The 12,541-nt window shown below is 44.6% G+C and overlaps 1 protein-coding gene across 4 annotated transcripts in view; it reads right to left on the bottom strand.

The window, feature by feature from the left end:
- Window positions 1-2,673, bottom strand: part of Nmt2 (N-myristoyltransferase 2) — a 44,666-nt gene extending 41,993 nt beyond the window's left edge. For all 4 annotated transcript variants that reach the window (NM_008708.2, NM_001290368.1, NM_001290369.1 and 1 more), the window contains exon 1: window positions 2,479-2,673. In NM_008708.2, coding sequence (NP_032734.1) covers window positions 2,479-2,588 — 110 coding nt within the window. In that variant the 5' untranslated portion in view covers window positions 2,589-2,673. The remainder of the gene's footprint in view (window positions 1-2,478) is intronic.
- Window positions 2,674-12,541: the final 9,868 nt, after the last annotated feature.

Genomic DNA, 12,541 nt, shown 5'->3' with positions numbered 1-12,541 from the left:
ATTAAACACAAAACCTCATCTTCTGTTTATGGGCATTCAATATTACCCATAAAATAAAATATAAAGCTAATGAAGAAAATTCTGCAAAAACAAAAGCATAGTGGTATCTCACTGTGTATTTTTCCTTTATTTGTATCTACAGTTTCAACACAGTAAGCTAGAATAACTCCTAGATGCATTATACTGAATGTTGGGTGTATATTAATCCTTTCAAGCCACAGGGGAGCTATTGAACAAATTACAGCTCCATGTACTGACCATGGCCTATTGGCTCAGAAGTAATACTTTGCCTATTAGAGGTAAAACATTATCTGTTCATTCTCCAGAGGCTCTTTATTTGTTGTTTATTTAAACTAGTGGAGAATGAAGAGGCCAAGTAAGGAAGGAAAAGTTTTCTATATTTTAACACTGATAAACTTTAGCTACTTAAAGAAAACTTGGGTTTCTATGGAGCACTATCAATTCATGAGCCAAATAAAACAGAACGACTTCCTTAAATTGTACTGTCTAAATTGAAATCAAAAGAGGAAAGCAGTTCAACAGAGCAGAACAGTTACTTCGGTTTTGCTAATCTCTCTATACTTTAATATATAACAATTACTCCATTATATTAATTTTTTAAACTATAAGTTATCATGTTGCCTACTCTTGGTTAAAACAGCCCAATCTACTGGGCAGCTCTAAATTTTGATTAAGCATCCTAATATATAATTAATGTGCTGATGTGTAATAAATCTGGAAACCTCTTAACTGGGCCCAAAATGCCTGTGGATGCTCTTATGGGAACTTCAAACAGCCTACCTATAGCAAGGCATCAAACAATTCCAGATCAGTGGTTGCAGAGAAGAGTATGTCTTTGTACCAAGGGTATCCTGGACTTTGTAAGGAAGGAAGCTTGATTTAAACCCCCACCCTAGCATACCAATCACACAGAACAATATAACTTGAAGAGAGATAAGTCCAGGGTCTCCCCAGAAAGATAACCTACGGGTGCTGAAGTTCCTTGAGTTATCTATCCACTGGCGTGCATATGGACCCACTTCTGGCAAGACGGCTAGTGTTTCAAAAATACACTCATATTTAGCTATCACAGGCAAATTTCTATTACTCATAAACAGAACTCAGGCTAAGATTTCTGAAGAATTGCCTCTCTGGGCTTAAAAAAAATCTAGACTTGAATGATAACATTCAGTACTTGCAGCTGCCACTGAACTGTTCGCTGAAAACCTTAAAAAGCAACATGCCAAAGGGAGATATATGTAGTCAGCTTTTCTTTTTTGACATTTGTCATTTAATATCTGATAACGTATTCAAGATCAATACAGCCTCCTTTCTTAAAGCTTAAAGTAAACGTTGAAATAAAATACAAATACTTTAAAGACTCTCCATGAACTGAATAAATAAGCCATCTGTGACTCAGGCTTCCCTATCGTGTTTTTAGGCTGACCCACTTCTCCAGTCACCATGGTTCGCAGAATCTCACTTCTAAGGGGCAGCAGTAACAGTCTGTGCCAGCGCATAGTTTGAATCCAACAGGGTAAAAGGCTGAGGCAAACAGCACCTACAAAGGGACACCGGTCTTTATTTAAAATGATCCTCCAAACCCCGCCTCTAAAACAGAACTTCAATACCAGCCTTAACCAGAAGCAGTCTTTTCTCGAAGAAAAAAAAATCAAGTCTGTAGGGGAGAAAAGAGGGCAGCATAGATTGAGAAACCGATCAAATGTTAAAGTACTTGGTGCATTTGGCTTTGGAGATCAGACACCAGTTTTGCAGGAGGGGCAAGGTCGGGGCCGCGGGAACTCCGTTCACCCGTCAGCTCTGCTCTAGAAAGCTCTGAGGGCACGCTCAGAGGCCGCAAAGCTGAACGCCCTCAGGCGTCGGCTGAGACCTGTCTCCCTCCCCCTCTCCCGGTCTCGGCGCCCCTTTCCCGGCCTGGGAGGCAGAACTTTGCGCAGTTCGTCGCCAGCAGCCGAGACCGCCAGAGGCGCATCCCTATCCCACCCCCACCGCCGGCTCTGCGGGTTTCCTCTCTACAGGGGGTTAGTGGCGGCTGGGGGGGGGGGGCGCGAAAGAACTAGAAGGATGCCAAGGCACAAGTGGAACGACTTGCATCTCCCTCGCCTCGCCGGTCCAAGACGCCGCCACCGCAAAGGGAAGGGCCTTGCGTCCTTGCTAAGTTCCCACCCGAACCACTCGCCGTGGTAGGGTGAGGCCAAGCCAGCGGGGGCGCGCGGCAGGTGACTGTCGCGTCGCGGGTTCCCGGGCCCGAGTCGCAGTCTCCCCGCCCACCTCAGCCCTCGCCCACCACTGCGTGCTCCCCGAGAGCTGGGAGACCTGCACCTCACAATGGTCTCGGGATGAGGACACCGCCAAACGGAGCCTCCGGTCTAGGGGCTCCCGCACGCCACGAGCGGGCGCGGGAGCCCTGAGGTGCGCGCGGTCCCCGCCCTGTCGCGCCCGCGCGCCACCTCCTACCCTTTGGCGTGTTCGGTCTCCTCCTCATTGTCTCCGTCTATTCCGCACGTGTCCTGGTCGTCCAGCTCTAGGCTCTGCTGGCTGGCCGCAGACTCGCTGTCCTCCGCCATCGCGGCGGCTCCGAACGGCTGGGGAGGCGGCGCTCCGAGCAGCAAGCAAGGCGCGACAGGGCGGGCGCGGCCGCAGCTCCCTCTAGTGCCGCCCACCCTCGGGCACCGAGTCTCGAGTCTGCGGCCCCGCCCACCCCCCGGTCACGCCCATCACAGCCGGCCCGGCCCCGCCCACTCCCTTGAGGCTCCCGCCTGTCTATGCAGTCCCGCCCGCCTCAGTCAGGGCGGGCCCCGCCCACATTGCGTGCCTACACCCGCCCACTTCATCAGTTCTCCCACTTAGGCAGTCGAGGCCCCGCCTACCTCGCCTTCCCACTTCCGCCTATTTTAGCGGGTGAAGACCGGCTCCTCTCGTGGTCCCGTTTCCGCCTGGGCTAGCGAGGCTCCGCCCACCTCGCCTTCCGCTTCGGCTCCACTCCGCCAGCACTGCCCCGCCCACCTCGCTCGCCCGCTCGGGCCTCCTCAGCGGGCACGGCCCCGCCCACCTCAGCCAGCAGAAGGGCGAAAGCACGAGGCCGGCCCTTCCTCAGTCTAAAGCTGTGAGGTGGGGCGGTGGGGGAATGGTGGAGCCGGAGCGGGAGCCGGAGGCCGAGGCTTTTGGGCTTGGGGCGTGGCCTGAATGAGGATGCGTTTGTGGCTCCAAGGCTAGACCTGGTCACTGCAGGCTGGATTGCAGGGCTGCGCGGCAGCCTTTGCGACCACTGCCTACAGATTCTATATGTCTGTGTGCCTCAGCGCTCTCGACTTCTGCAGGGATTTTTTTTTTCACTCAGGCCTGCGATTCCCTAAAGCTCTCCCTGCCTCCTCTTCCACATGTTCTTCAAAATTTTCCATTTCACATTTTAGTATCTAATGCTTATCGAGCCAAAGCTCCGCCCTCCCCACCTCCCCGCTGCAAGCAGCCTCAGAGTCCTCAACAGAAAATGACTGGAGTTGGTTTTTGTTTGGTTGACTGGGGTTTTTGTTTGTTTGGTTGGTTTTTTTCTTTTGCTTGCATGTTTTTGTCTAGATGGGTTCGGCTGAGAACAGAATGAACATTTTGTGAAACATGAAGACACCCAGATTAGGGGGATTGGGTCGTTTTAGGCAAGTCTGTCGGCTCTCTCCTAAGTGAAGGTCATGACCTAGACCACCAAGGAAACCTGTATGGGCAGTGTTGAAATCGTCCTCCATCAGGAAACAGGAGAGGAAGAAAGCCAAGCATGGTGGCCCATGCCTGTTATCCCAGCAGTCCTGGATGTAAAAAGTCCCGGAGGTCAAAATGAGGAGTTCTTTGAGGCCAGCATCCACTGCATACAGAGTTCAAGGACATCTTGAGCAACAACAGACTCCTCTCAGGGAAAATAAAGGACTGGGGGATAGAGGAAAGAGAATCTCCTGGGTGTACCAGATAAGGCAAAGGTGAAATCCATATTGCTGTTAAATACTTCCCACAGCAGGCACTCGGTTGCATTCCAGAGACAGGGATTTTTCAAAGATCCTGCCAGACCACCAGAAGACTGTGAGGCGGTTTTACAAAGGCAGTTGCTGAGAAAGTTACCCAAACTCTGTAACGAGGGGAAAACTCCCTAAAAGCCACCTGAAAATTTTAGTGTAAAGCAAATCTCCCCCCAAACACGCACACAAGTGCACACACACACACACACACATGACTATGTGGTTAACATGCAATGAGCTCGAATGACCTAGAGACAAAACTTGCAGAGCAATTTCAAAGCCCAACATTTGTCTGACCTTCTTGGAGGAAGTGTAAGTGGGACCCAAAGATGGAGAAAATGCACTTCTGTGCTTAACAATTGCAACTATTTCTCAGACAAGGTCAAATGTGGCCTCTAGGTTCAGACTTTAGGATAAAGGCAGGCAGAGATGACTAAGGTTCCTGACCCTCATCTTCATAAACTGAATATAGCTGAATAATTAACCTGTCAACAGAGACCTAACCAGGAGGTATGAAGTCAGTCATTTTAACCTGTCAGAGGGCTTGGTGGCAAGACAATAGAGACTGGGGAAATCAATATCAAGATTAACATATAAAGGAAGCCAATAGGCAAAGAAAACATGGAAGCCTTCCCTCCCACCCCCTACCCTCAGTCCACATAGCACAGAATAGAAAAACACATTATAAGCACATTGTATTCAAATGTGTGAGAGACTGGTGCTTTCTGAATGTCCTGTGAAGGTTCCTGTGTCTTATGGCATAGTCTTTTGAGGCCCTTCCCTCAGCCCACTAACCCACTCTGTTTCTCAGGAGTGCCATTTCTTTCTTAGTAAAGTAACTATTTCTAACCGTGTGTTCCCCAGTGCAGTTTCTTATCCTGAGACACAAGAGTCAGGTGCTCTCTGAGCTCAGAGCAACCCATGTCTATAACATGTTCAAGCATTTTTCAAACTCCCAAGGCAAAGGAAATACAGCACACATTTATTTATTTTAACTTTCAACAAACATTACCTAAGAAACCAAAAAAAAAAAAAAAATCAAGAAAGCAAATAATTCTGGAGAAATTGAAGAGAGGACATTAGAATTCAGTAAACATCAGAAAATAATGACAAGCAGGGAACATTGTTCTGCAGAATGCAAAGGAACAGGGCCAGACATTTGCACAGTGTTAGATTGAAGCCTTATATAATCCAAATGCTTCTCTGCAGAATATTAATCTTTTACAGGAGAGAGAAGTTTGTGGCCAGCCCCGGAGGAGTCCTAAATTCTATCATCATGTGCAGAAACTCACCTCGCCTCCAAAGGGCTTTCTGTCTCTCTCTGGCTTCATCCAGGAGTCAGAGCCAAGTGGCAGTGTCGGGAAGATGAAATCCAAGTTGAGGGGAAAACACTTGTGCAGAGTGTTTGCCAGTGTGTTAAAAGTGTCCCGTGGGACTTTCTCCTTCTGCTTGGCTTATCTTTTTATGGAATACAAGTACAAGATTGTGTTGTTGATCTTGTTCACTTCTTTTTAAAGTATATATATATATATATATATATATATATATTTTTTTTTTTTGGTTTTTCGAGACAGGGTTTCTCTGTATAGCCCTGGCTGTCCTGGAACTCACTCTGTAGACCAGGCTGGCCTCGAACTCAGAAATTCACCTGCCTCTGCCTCCCGAGTGCTGGGATTAAAGGCATGCGCCACCACGCCCGGCTTAAAGTATATTTTTAAGCGTCATAAAATATGCAGTGTAGAACTTACTGTCAAACATTTTGTAAGCATATAGGTTGGTTTCATTTCACACCACCAATACGTAGAACATTTCCCCTTGCTGAACTACACCTCTATACCCATTAAGCAACTCCTTGGTTACATCTTCTGGTCAGACTGTGGGAAATACCGGTCTACTTTTGTGTATGTAAATCTGACTACTGTAGAAAGTCATATAAACTCTTCACCTTTTTTTTTTAAGATTGATTTATTTCACATAATATAATGGTCTCAACATCCTTTATGTTAAAGCATGTGTTGGCGCTTCCTTTCCTTTGAAAGCTAAATACTATTCCATTGCCTGTATGTGTTATGAGTCCATTCATCAGTGGGCATTGAATTTTTTTCCATTCTTTGGGTACTATGAAAGCAAGACCTTGCTTTCAGTTCTGGTGAACAATTCAAACAGAAGTAAAGTGGCTGAATCATATGCTATTTAAGTTTTTGAGAAACAGACAATGGTGTCTATACACGGCTGCTCTGTGTCCATTCCTGTGAATACACAAGGGTTCTTACTTATCTGTAAGACTTGTCTGGAGACTCCAATGCTTGTCCCTCCTACTACACTTCTTTCCTTTCTTTTGTCCAACAACAGCAGTCCGACTGGGTGGGGATGACATAATTCAATATAACCAGGGACACATAGCATGCTTAGATATAAAGCACATTTTAAAGCCAATAATAAATATTATGTTTCCATGTTTGTGTGTGCAAATGTACATATAGGTATGTCTGTGTGTTTGGAGGCCAGAGAACAACCTTGGGTCTCATTCCTCAGGTGCAATCCATCAGTATTTTTGTTTTTGTTTATGGTTTTGTTTTGTTTTGTCTTGTTTTTTAAACTGGCTTGAAATTCAACCATGTAGGCTAGGCTGGATGGCCTGGGAGCCCCAGGGATCTTGTAATCTTTGCTTTTCTTGACCTCGGGTTACAAAAATGTGTTATCACTCCAAATATTTTTTCAAATGTAGCTTTGGAGGATCACACTCATGCTTGGAAGGCAAGCATTTTCCTGACTGGGGTATCTACCCTGCCCACTAAGCAAGTTTTTGAAGTGATGGCACATGCCTATAGTCCCAGTAGCTTAGGAGGCTGGGGGAGAATTGTGCTTGAGAGTTCAAGGCCAGTATCTTGGGTGTCAGGCAAATTATGTTTGACCTGAGCCTTGGAGAACAGACCTGTAAGCCCAATACTAGAAAGACCGAGGCAAGATTATTAGTTCCAGGACAGCCTGGGCTAAATAGCTAGAAAACCCTGTTCAAAAAAGAAAAAAGAAATGAAGAAAGAAAAAAAAAAGCTGTACATTTGAAATACATTTTGAGAGCAATTCAAAGTCTTTCACCCCTATTGCTAATTATTTTGTGTATATTTTTCTTATTGTGTGAATGAGTAAGAAGGTGCCACAGTATTGTATTATATATATCCCAATGTTGTGAGTCTATCTGGACTGCACAGGACAAGCCTAAGTATAACCTCACTGATTTTCCTGAAAGATGCAGAGATGTTGCCATGGAGGAAGAAGCAAGGTTTTCTTTTGGAGCTGAGAGGCTCCTTCCTTTGGTAAAGAGGGCCTCTTTGAAACAACACTGCTTTCTGAACTCTGGAAAGCACAGGCACTGTCTACCAGCACATCCCAGGGTACTGTGCTTCCCATGCTCATTTCTCAAAATACATACAGATGGAATATGCCTGAGTCGTGTTATTATAGCTTCTTGCTATAACTTCTAGAAAGCCAGCGAATGGGTCACTCTACCTCATACCTCATTTCTCCTGGTTTGTAAGCCCCAACGCTTTCTCCCTAGTCCAGTTGCAAAAGCACTGAGGTGCCATTTCTCCTACCATGGGTTTCCTGTGAGCTCAAGGTAACAGTGCTAGGAAAGAGAGACGCAGTTTGACTAAATTCTCCTAGAAATAGAGATTTCTTCCAGGGATTCCATGTGAGCACCCTGTTCTCCTGCCTAGTCCTCCAAGAGCAAGAAGAGATGGGAGGAGTGGAAGGGAGAAACTTGTCTAAGAAGGCATAGAGGAGAAGCCATAGAGCCAAAAACCTTTAATTGATGTGTAATAGAATGCCATCTTGGTAGCTCTGAAGCAAATGATAAGGTGGGCTATTCCCAGGGAGGAAGATTCAGTAAGGTATTCACTTGAATTACTCTGAGTAAATAGAGTAATTCCAAAAAGATGGTCTTAAAGGTGATGGTCTTAAAGGTGAAGATGCCATGAAGGAAGGAGGAGGTGTGGAAGACACTCAGCTACCGTTATTTGAGACACTAACATCAGTAAAACCAAGAGTAGTTAAAGGGAGTCAAGGTGCCTCTCAGTCATAAAGCATTTTCTAGCAAGTATAGGGCCAGGCTCTGACCCCTCCCTGTCCTCAAAAAAAAAAAAAAAAAATGGGGAGGGAGTAAGGACAAAAAAAAAAGCACACACATGGTGTACCAAAGCTGACTCACACAAAGCTCAAATACACCACTCTCTTCCCAACTGTGGGCTCAGTGATGTGGTTTGTTAGCTTGATATTGACAATCTACAATAACAGATCAATTGTTGCTAGAAACCAAGACTCTCACCCAAGGGAAGCCTGATTTCCATCATTTAACAGCACATTGCTTCTTTTGTGCTTTAAAATCTACTGATCCCAGATAGATGAGGAGTGGGGGGCAGCTGTGAGTAGTCATGTGACAAAGCAAACAGAGCCAAAGTGTTTCTTTTTTTGTTTTGTTTGTTTGTTTGTTTTCGAGATAGGGTTTCTCTGTGTAGCCCTGGCTGTCTGGAACTCACTTTGTAGACCAGGCTGGCCTTGAACTCAGAAATCCGCCTGCCTCTGCCTCCCAAGTGCTGGAATTAAAGGTGTGCGCCACCATTGCCCGGCGCCAAAGTGTTTCTTGCAGAATGTAATGAGTGGATATAGGGAGGCCCACTGCACAAAGCAGTTAATTTCCCTATATTAGAACTTTTCCCTTAATAAAGTGTTTCTAAAGGCATAAAAGACAGCTAATCAAATCCTGAACTCACAAAGGTGTAAACAATGTCCTTTGTCTGAACTTAGCAATTGAGGTTGCATGCTCACTGGTGCTGACTCCAGAATCAGACTTTACAGTATCCAGCTTCCAGACGGTAAGCAAGAAGAAGTTCTCCAGCTTGGACCTTTGGGCCAAACTTCACAACTAAACTTCGTTGAGCTGGTAGTCTGTAATCTAGAAGGGTCTGCCATCTGCAGTCAGAACAGCCATTTACAGACCCTGAAACAAGCATTAGCTCCTGGTGTGTCCCTTTATAACAGAACCCTTGCAAACGAAGTTATTTGCTAATCACGACCTTGCTTTCTATTGAAAGATAAGCAAACCAAAAAGAAACAAACCCTTTCTTTGCGGTTGTTTTGTTCCAGAGTCAGAATCTCACATATTGCAGACTGACCTTGATGTTTGCTTTGTGGCCAAGGATGACTAACTCTGAGCCTCCACCCATCTAATGATTGCATGTGTGTACCACCAACGCAGGTTCTGTGCCACGCTGGAGTATTAAATCCAGGATGTTGTGCATACTAGCAAGCACTTTACCGATTCAGCTACATCCTCGGCCCATAAAACCAAAATTTAGCAGTAACAATATCTAACTACTGTTCACTTTTAAAATCCTCAGTGATTCAGCCATGTATTTTGTACATTACTATTTTAAATTTTAATTTGTGATGAGAGCAGTACAAGATTGCCCACTTCCTCAGTCTTAAAGTACCCAGTAAGGTACCATTTACTCTAAGTGCAGTGTTGGATAACATATCCTCTAGAACTTCCTTTAAACAGGTTGGAAAATACGTTTTGTGTTTACTTTGCAAGCACTATTTTCCAGTGAGAAGATGGAGAATAAGAGAAGTTAAAAGAATTTACTTACACTCGAGTGCAAACTTGTACAGCTATTATAGAAATCAGTAAGGCAGGCAGTTCCTCAGAAAGATGTGACTCGATATACCTCATAGATGCAGTTATACCACTTCTAGGCATACACCCCAAAAGATACACTTGCTCAACCATGTTCACTAGCCAGAAATTGGAAACAACCTACATGTCGTTCCACAGGAGAATGAATAAAGAAAATGTATGCATGAACTGGGGGTAGGAGCTACTAGAATGGGAGGGTAGAGAAGGGGAGAGACAGAATTGAGTGGAATTTGACAGGGGGATAGAAACAGTGTAGTGGGAACTTCCTAAAATATATGAAGGCAATCATAACAAAGTCTTCAATCCAAAACAGAGTCCCCAAACTGGCCATCTTTTATCACCAAATGAACCTTCCAGTACTGGGACTATATACTGGATTCATCCAATTGAGTTGTTCGCCAAAGGGGTCCCATGGAAATCCCCAAATAACCCAGGCTGTTGTCAAGACGATAGGTTGCTCTCCACAAGCTGACAGCAAGACCCCCATTGCTGCAGATAATACCCACACAACTCATTAAATATGGAACAGTTGACTCCTCTGTTCTAGTGTCTTTGGTACAGGCAGGTACTCCCCAGGCTACCAAAAGAGAATCATACACACTAGCTCAGCCAGCAGAACCTGTGATCTACAGTGCTGTTCTGCCTGCAAAATATACTAGGGCAGTGGTGCACAAAGCTCGTGGGAATAACCAACTAATGTCTGATTTGATTTAAGGCCCACGCCACACAATGAAACTCATACCTGATGTTGCTTGGGTAATCAAGAACTAGAAATTAGAGAGCTCAGAGACCTGGGGCAAAACCAAATACTTTTTAAAAAAAGTAATGATAAAGTGACTCCTAATGGCCTTAGTCAGCCACCACAGGAGACACTTCCTCTTGCAGCAGATGGGAACAAATGCAAAAACCCACAGCCAGACATTCTTCAGAGAGGGAGAGAGGGGAGGAGGGAGAGAGGGAAGGAGGGAGAGAGGGAAGGAGGGAGAGAGGGAAGGAGGGAGAGAGGGAAGGAGGGAGAGAAGAGGGGAGGGAGAGGAAAGGAGGGAGGGAGAAAGAGACAGAGAGAGTCAGAGAGGGACAGAGAGGGACAGAGATGGAGAGAGAGACCATGGAACACACAGCTCTACATGGGACATCTCCTTCAGATTCCTCACTTCATGGCTCAGGAAACCCTGAGGAAGAGGAGGCAGAGCATGAGAGTCAGTAGGGATAAAGGACACAGGAGAGCAAGGCCCCCCAAATCAACTATAAACTCATGGAGACTGAAGGAGCACCCACAGGGCCTGCACATGTCTGCCCCATGTCCTCTGCACATATATTATGGCTCCAGTTTAGTGTTTTTTATGGGATTCCCAAGTGTGTGAACAAGTGGGTCTCTGATTCTTGTTGGGTTCTTTTCCTTCCGTTGGTCTGCCTTGTCCAACTCCGATGTGATGGCTTTTGTTTTACCTCATTATATTTTGCTGTGTTATGTTTGATTGTTTTCTCCTGGAAGCTTGTTCTGTTCTAATGAGGGACGGAAAGGGAGTGGATCTGCATGGGAGGAGAGGTTGGGGAGGAACTGGGAGGAGTGGGGGGGGATTGTAATCGGGATATATTGTATGGGAAAAAACTCATACTTCAATAAAAGGGGAAAAACTTTGATTTGAAAATAAAAATAATGGACCCATACTCAAGATATGCATGAAGCAGGATTTAAAACCACATTTGTGTATCCCTAAAGCCTTACCATCTTCTGTCTGCTCAGTATTTTCTACTTCCATAGAAGATGTTTCTTTCAATGTTATTAAGCAGAACTCTTCTAATAAGAGTTTTACATTCTATTCTATGTATAATTATTATACCCCGATAACATATTATGTTAATATACATTATTACATAGCACAGTGAATAAAGTATAGCTGTACAATTATTACTTTGGTAATTAAATTATATGTAATTATGAGGTTACTCTCTATCATGATCATATATTACCACTGCCTTTTTTTTCCTCCAAAGTGCTTCTGCTCTTGTTTTATTTCTACAGCCTCTCTTCTTATACCTCATGTGGTTATTAGCATTTCCTATGATAGGTGACAAATAAAACTAGGGGAAATTACATCCCTTCCTTAAGATAAAAATAGATCCATTATTGTTAAAAGGAGATATAGACTTTGACCCTGATGTCAGGGCCACATTCTCTCTACTTTATCATCACTATGTCGCTGTGTTCGTTTGTTTGATACAGGCTCTCTTTATGTTCCCTTGACTATTCTGAAACTCACTCTGTAGACCAGGCTGGCCTTGAACTCACAGACATCTGCCTGTCTCTGCCTTCCTAGTGCTGGTATTAAAAGCTTGTTCCAACACAGCAGCTATAATTATATTTTTTAGTGATCATACAAGATGATACTTTTCATTATAATATTTTTTTTTACCTGTGTATCACTGTGCCTTGCTCACTTCATCCCTATCACCCTCCATTATACCCCTCATCCTTTCTCCTGGCTCTTCTTTCCTTCTTTCACTATTCCCTTCCCCAGAACAGCTAGGGACCTGCAGCTTTAGCTCTGGAATGATGTTTTCATTCAGCCTTTTGACTAAGCAAGTTGGTTTTTCTAAGCAGAGCTCTGAGCTGTGGCTAAGGCTGAAGAATGAACAGCTGGGGCTAGTGAGCATTCAGGGAAATGAATGGGCTTCTGCCCTGCTGGCCAATGTAGAAATTAGTACAGCCTCTCTGAAGAACAATTCTGGATATAAGTCAGCACTCTGAATTTGAAAGTTCTACATCTATTAATTAAATCAACTAAAGGTGGAAAATATTTATTATGATTAAGTCTGT

The sequence above is a fragment of the Mus musculus genome, chromosome 2 (assembly GCF_000001635.26).
Source record: "Mus musculus strain C57BL/6J chromosome 2, GRCm38.p6 C57BL/6J".
Lineage (NCBI taxonomy): Eukaryota > Metazoa > Chordata > Mammalia > Rodentia > Muridae > Mus > Mus musculus.
The sequence above is the reverse complement of the archived record's forward strand: the minus strand, read 5'-3'. Positions and strand labels throughout refer to the sequence as shown.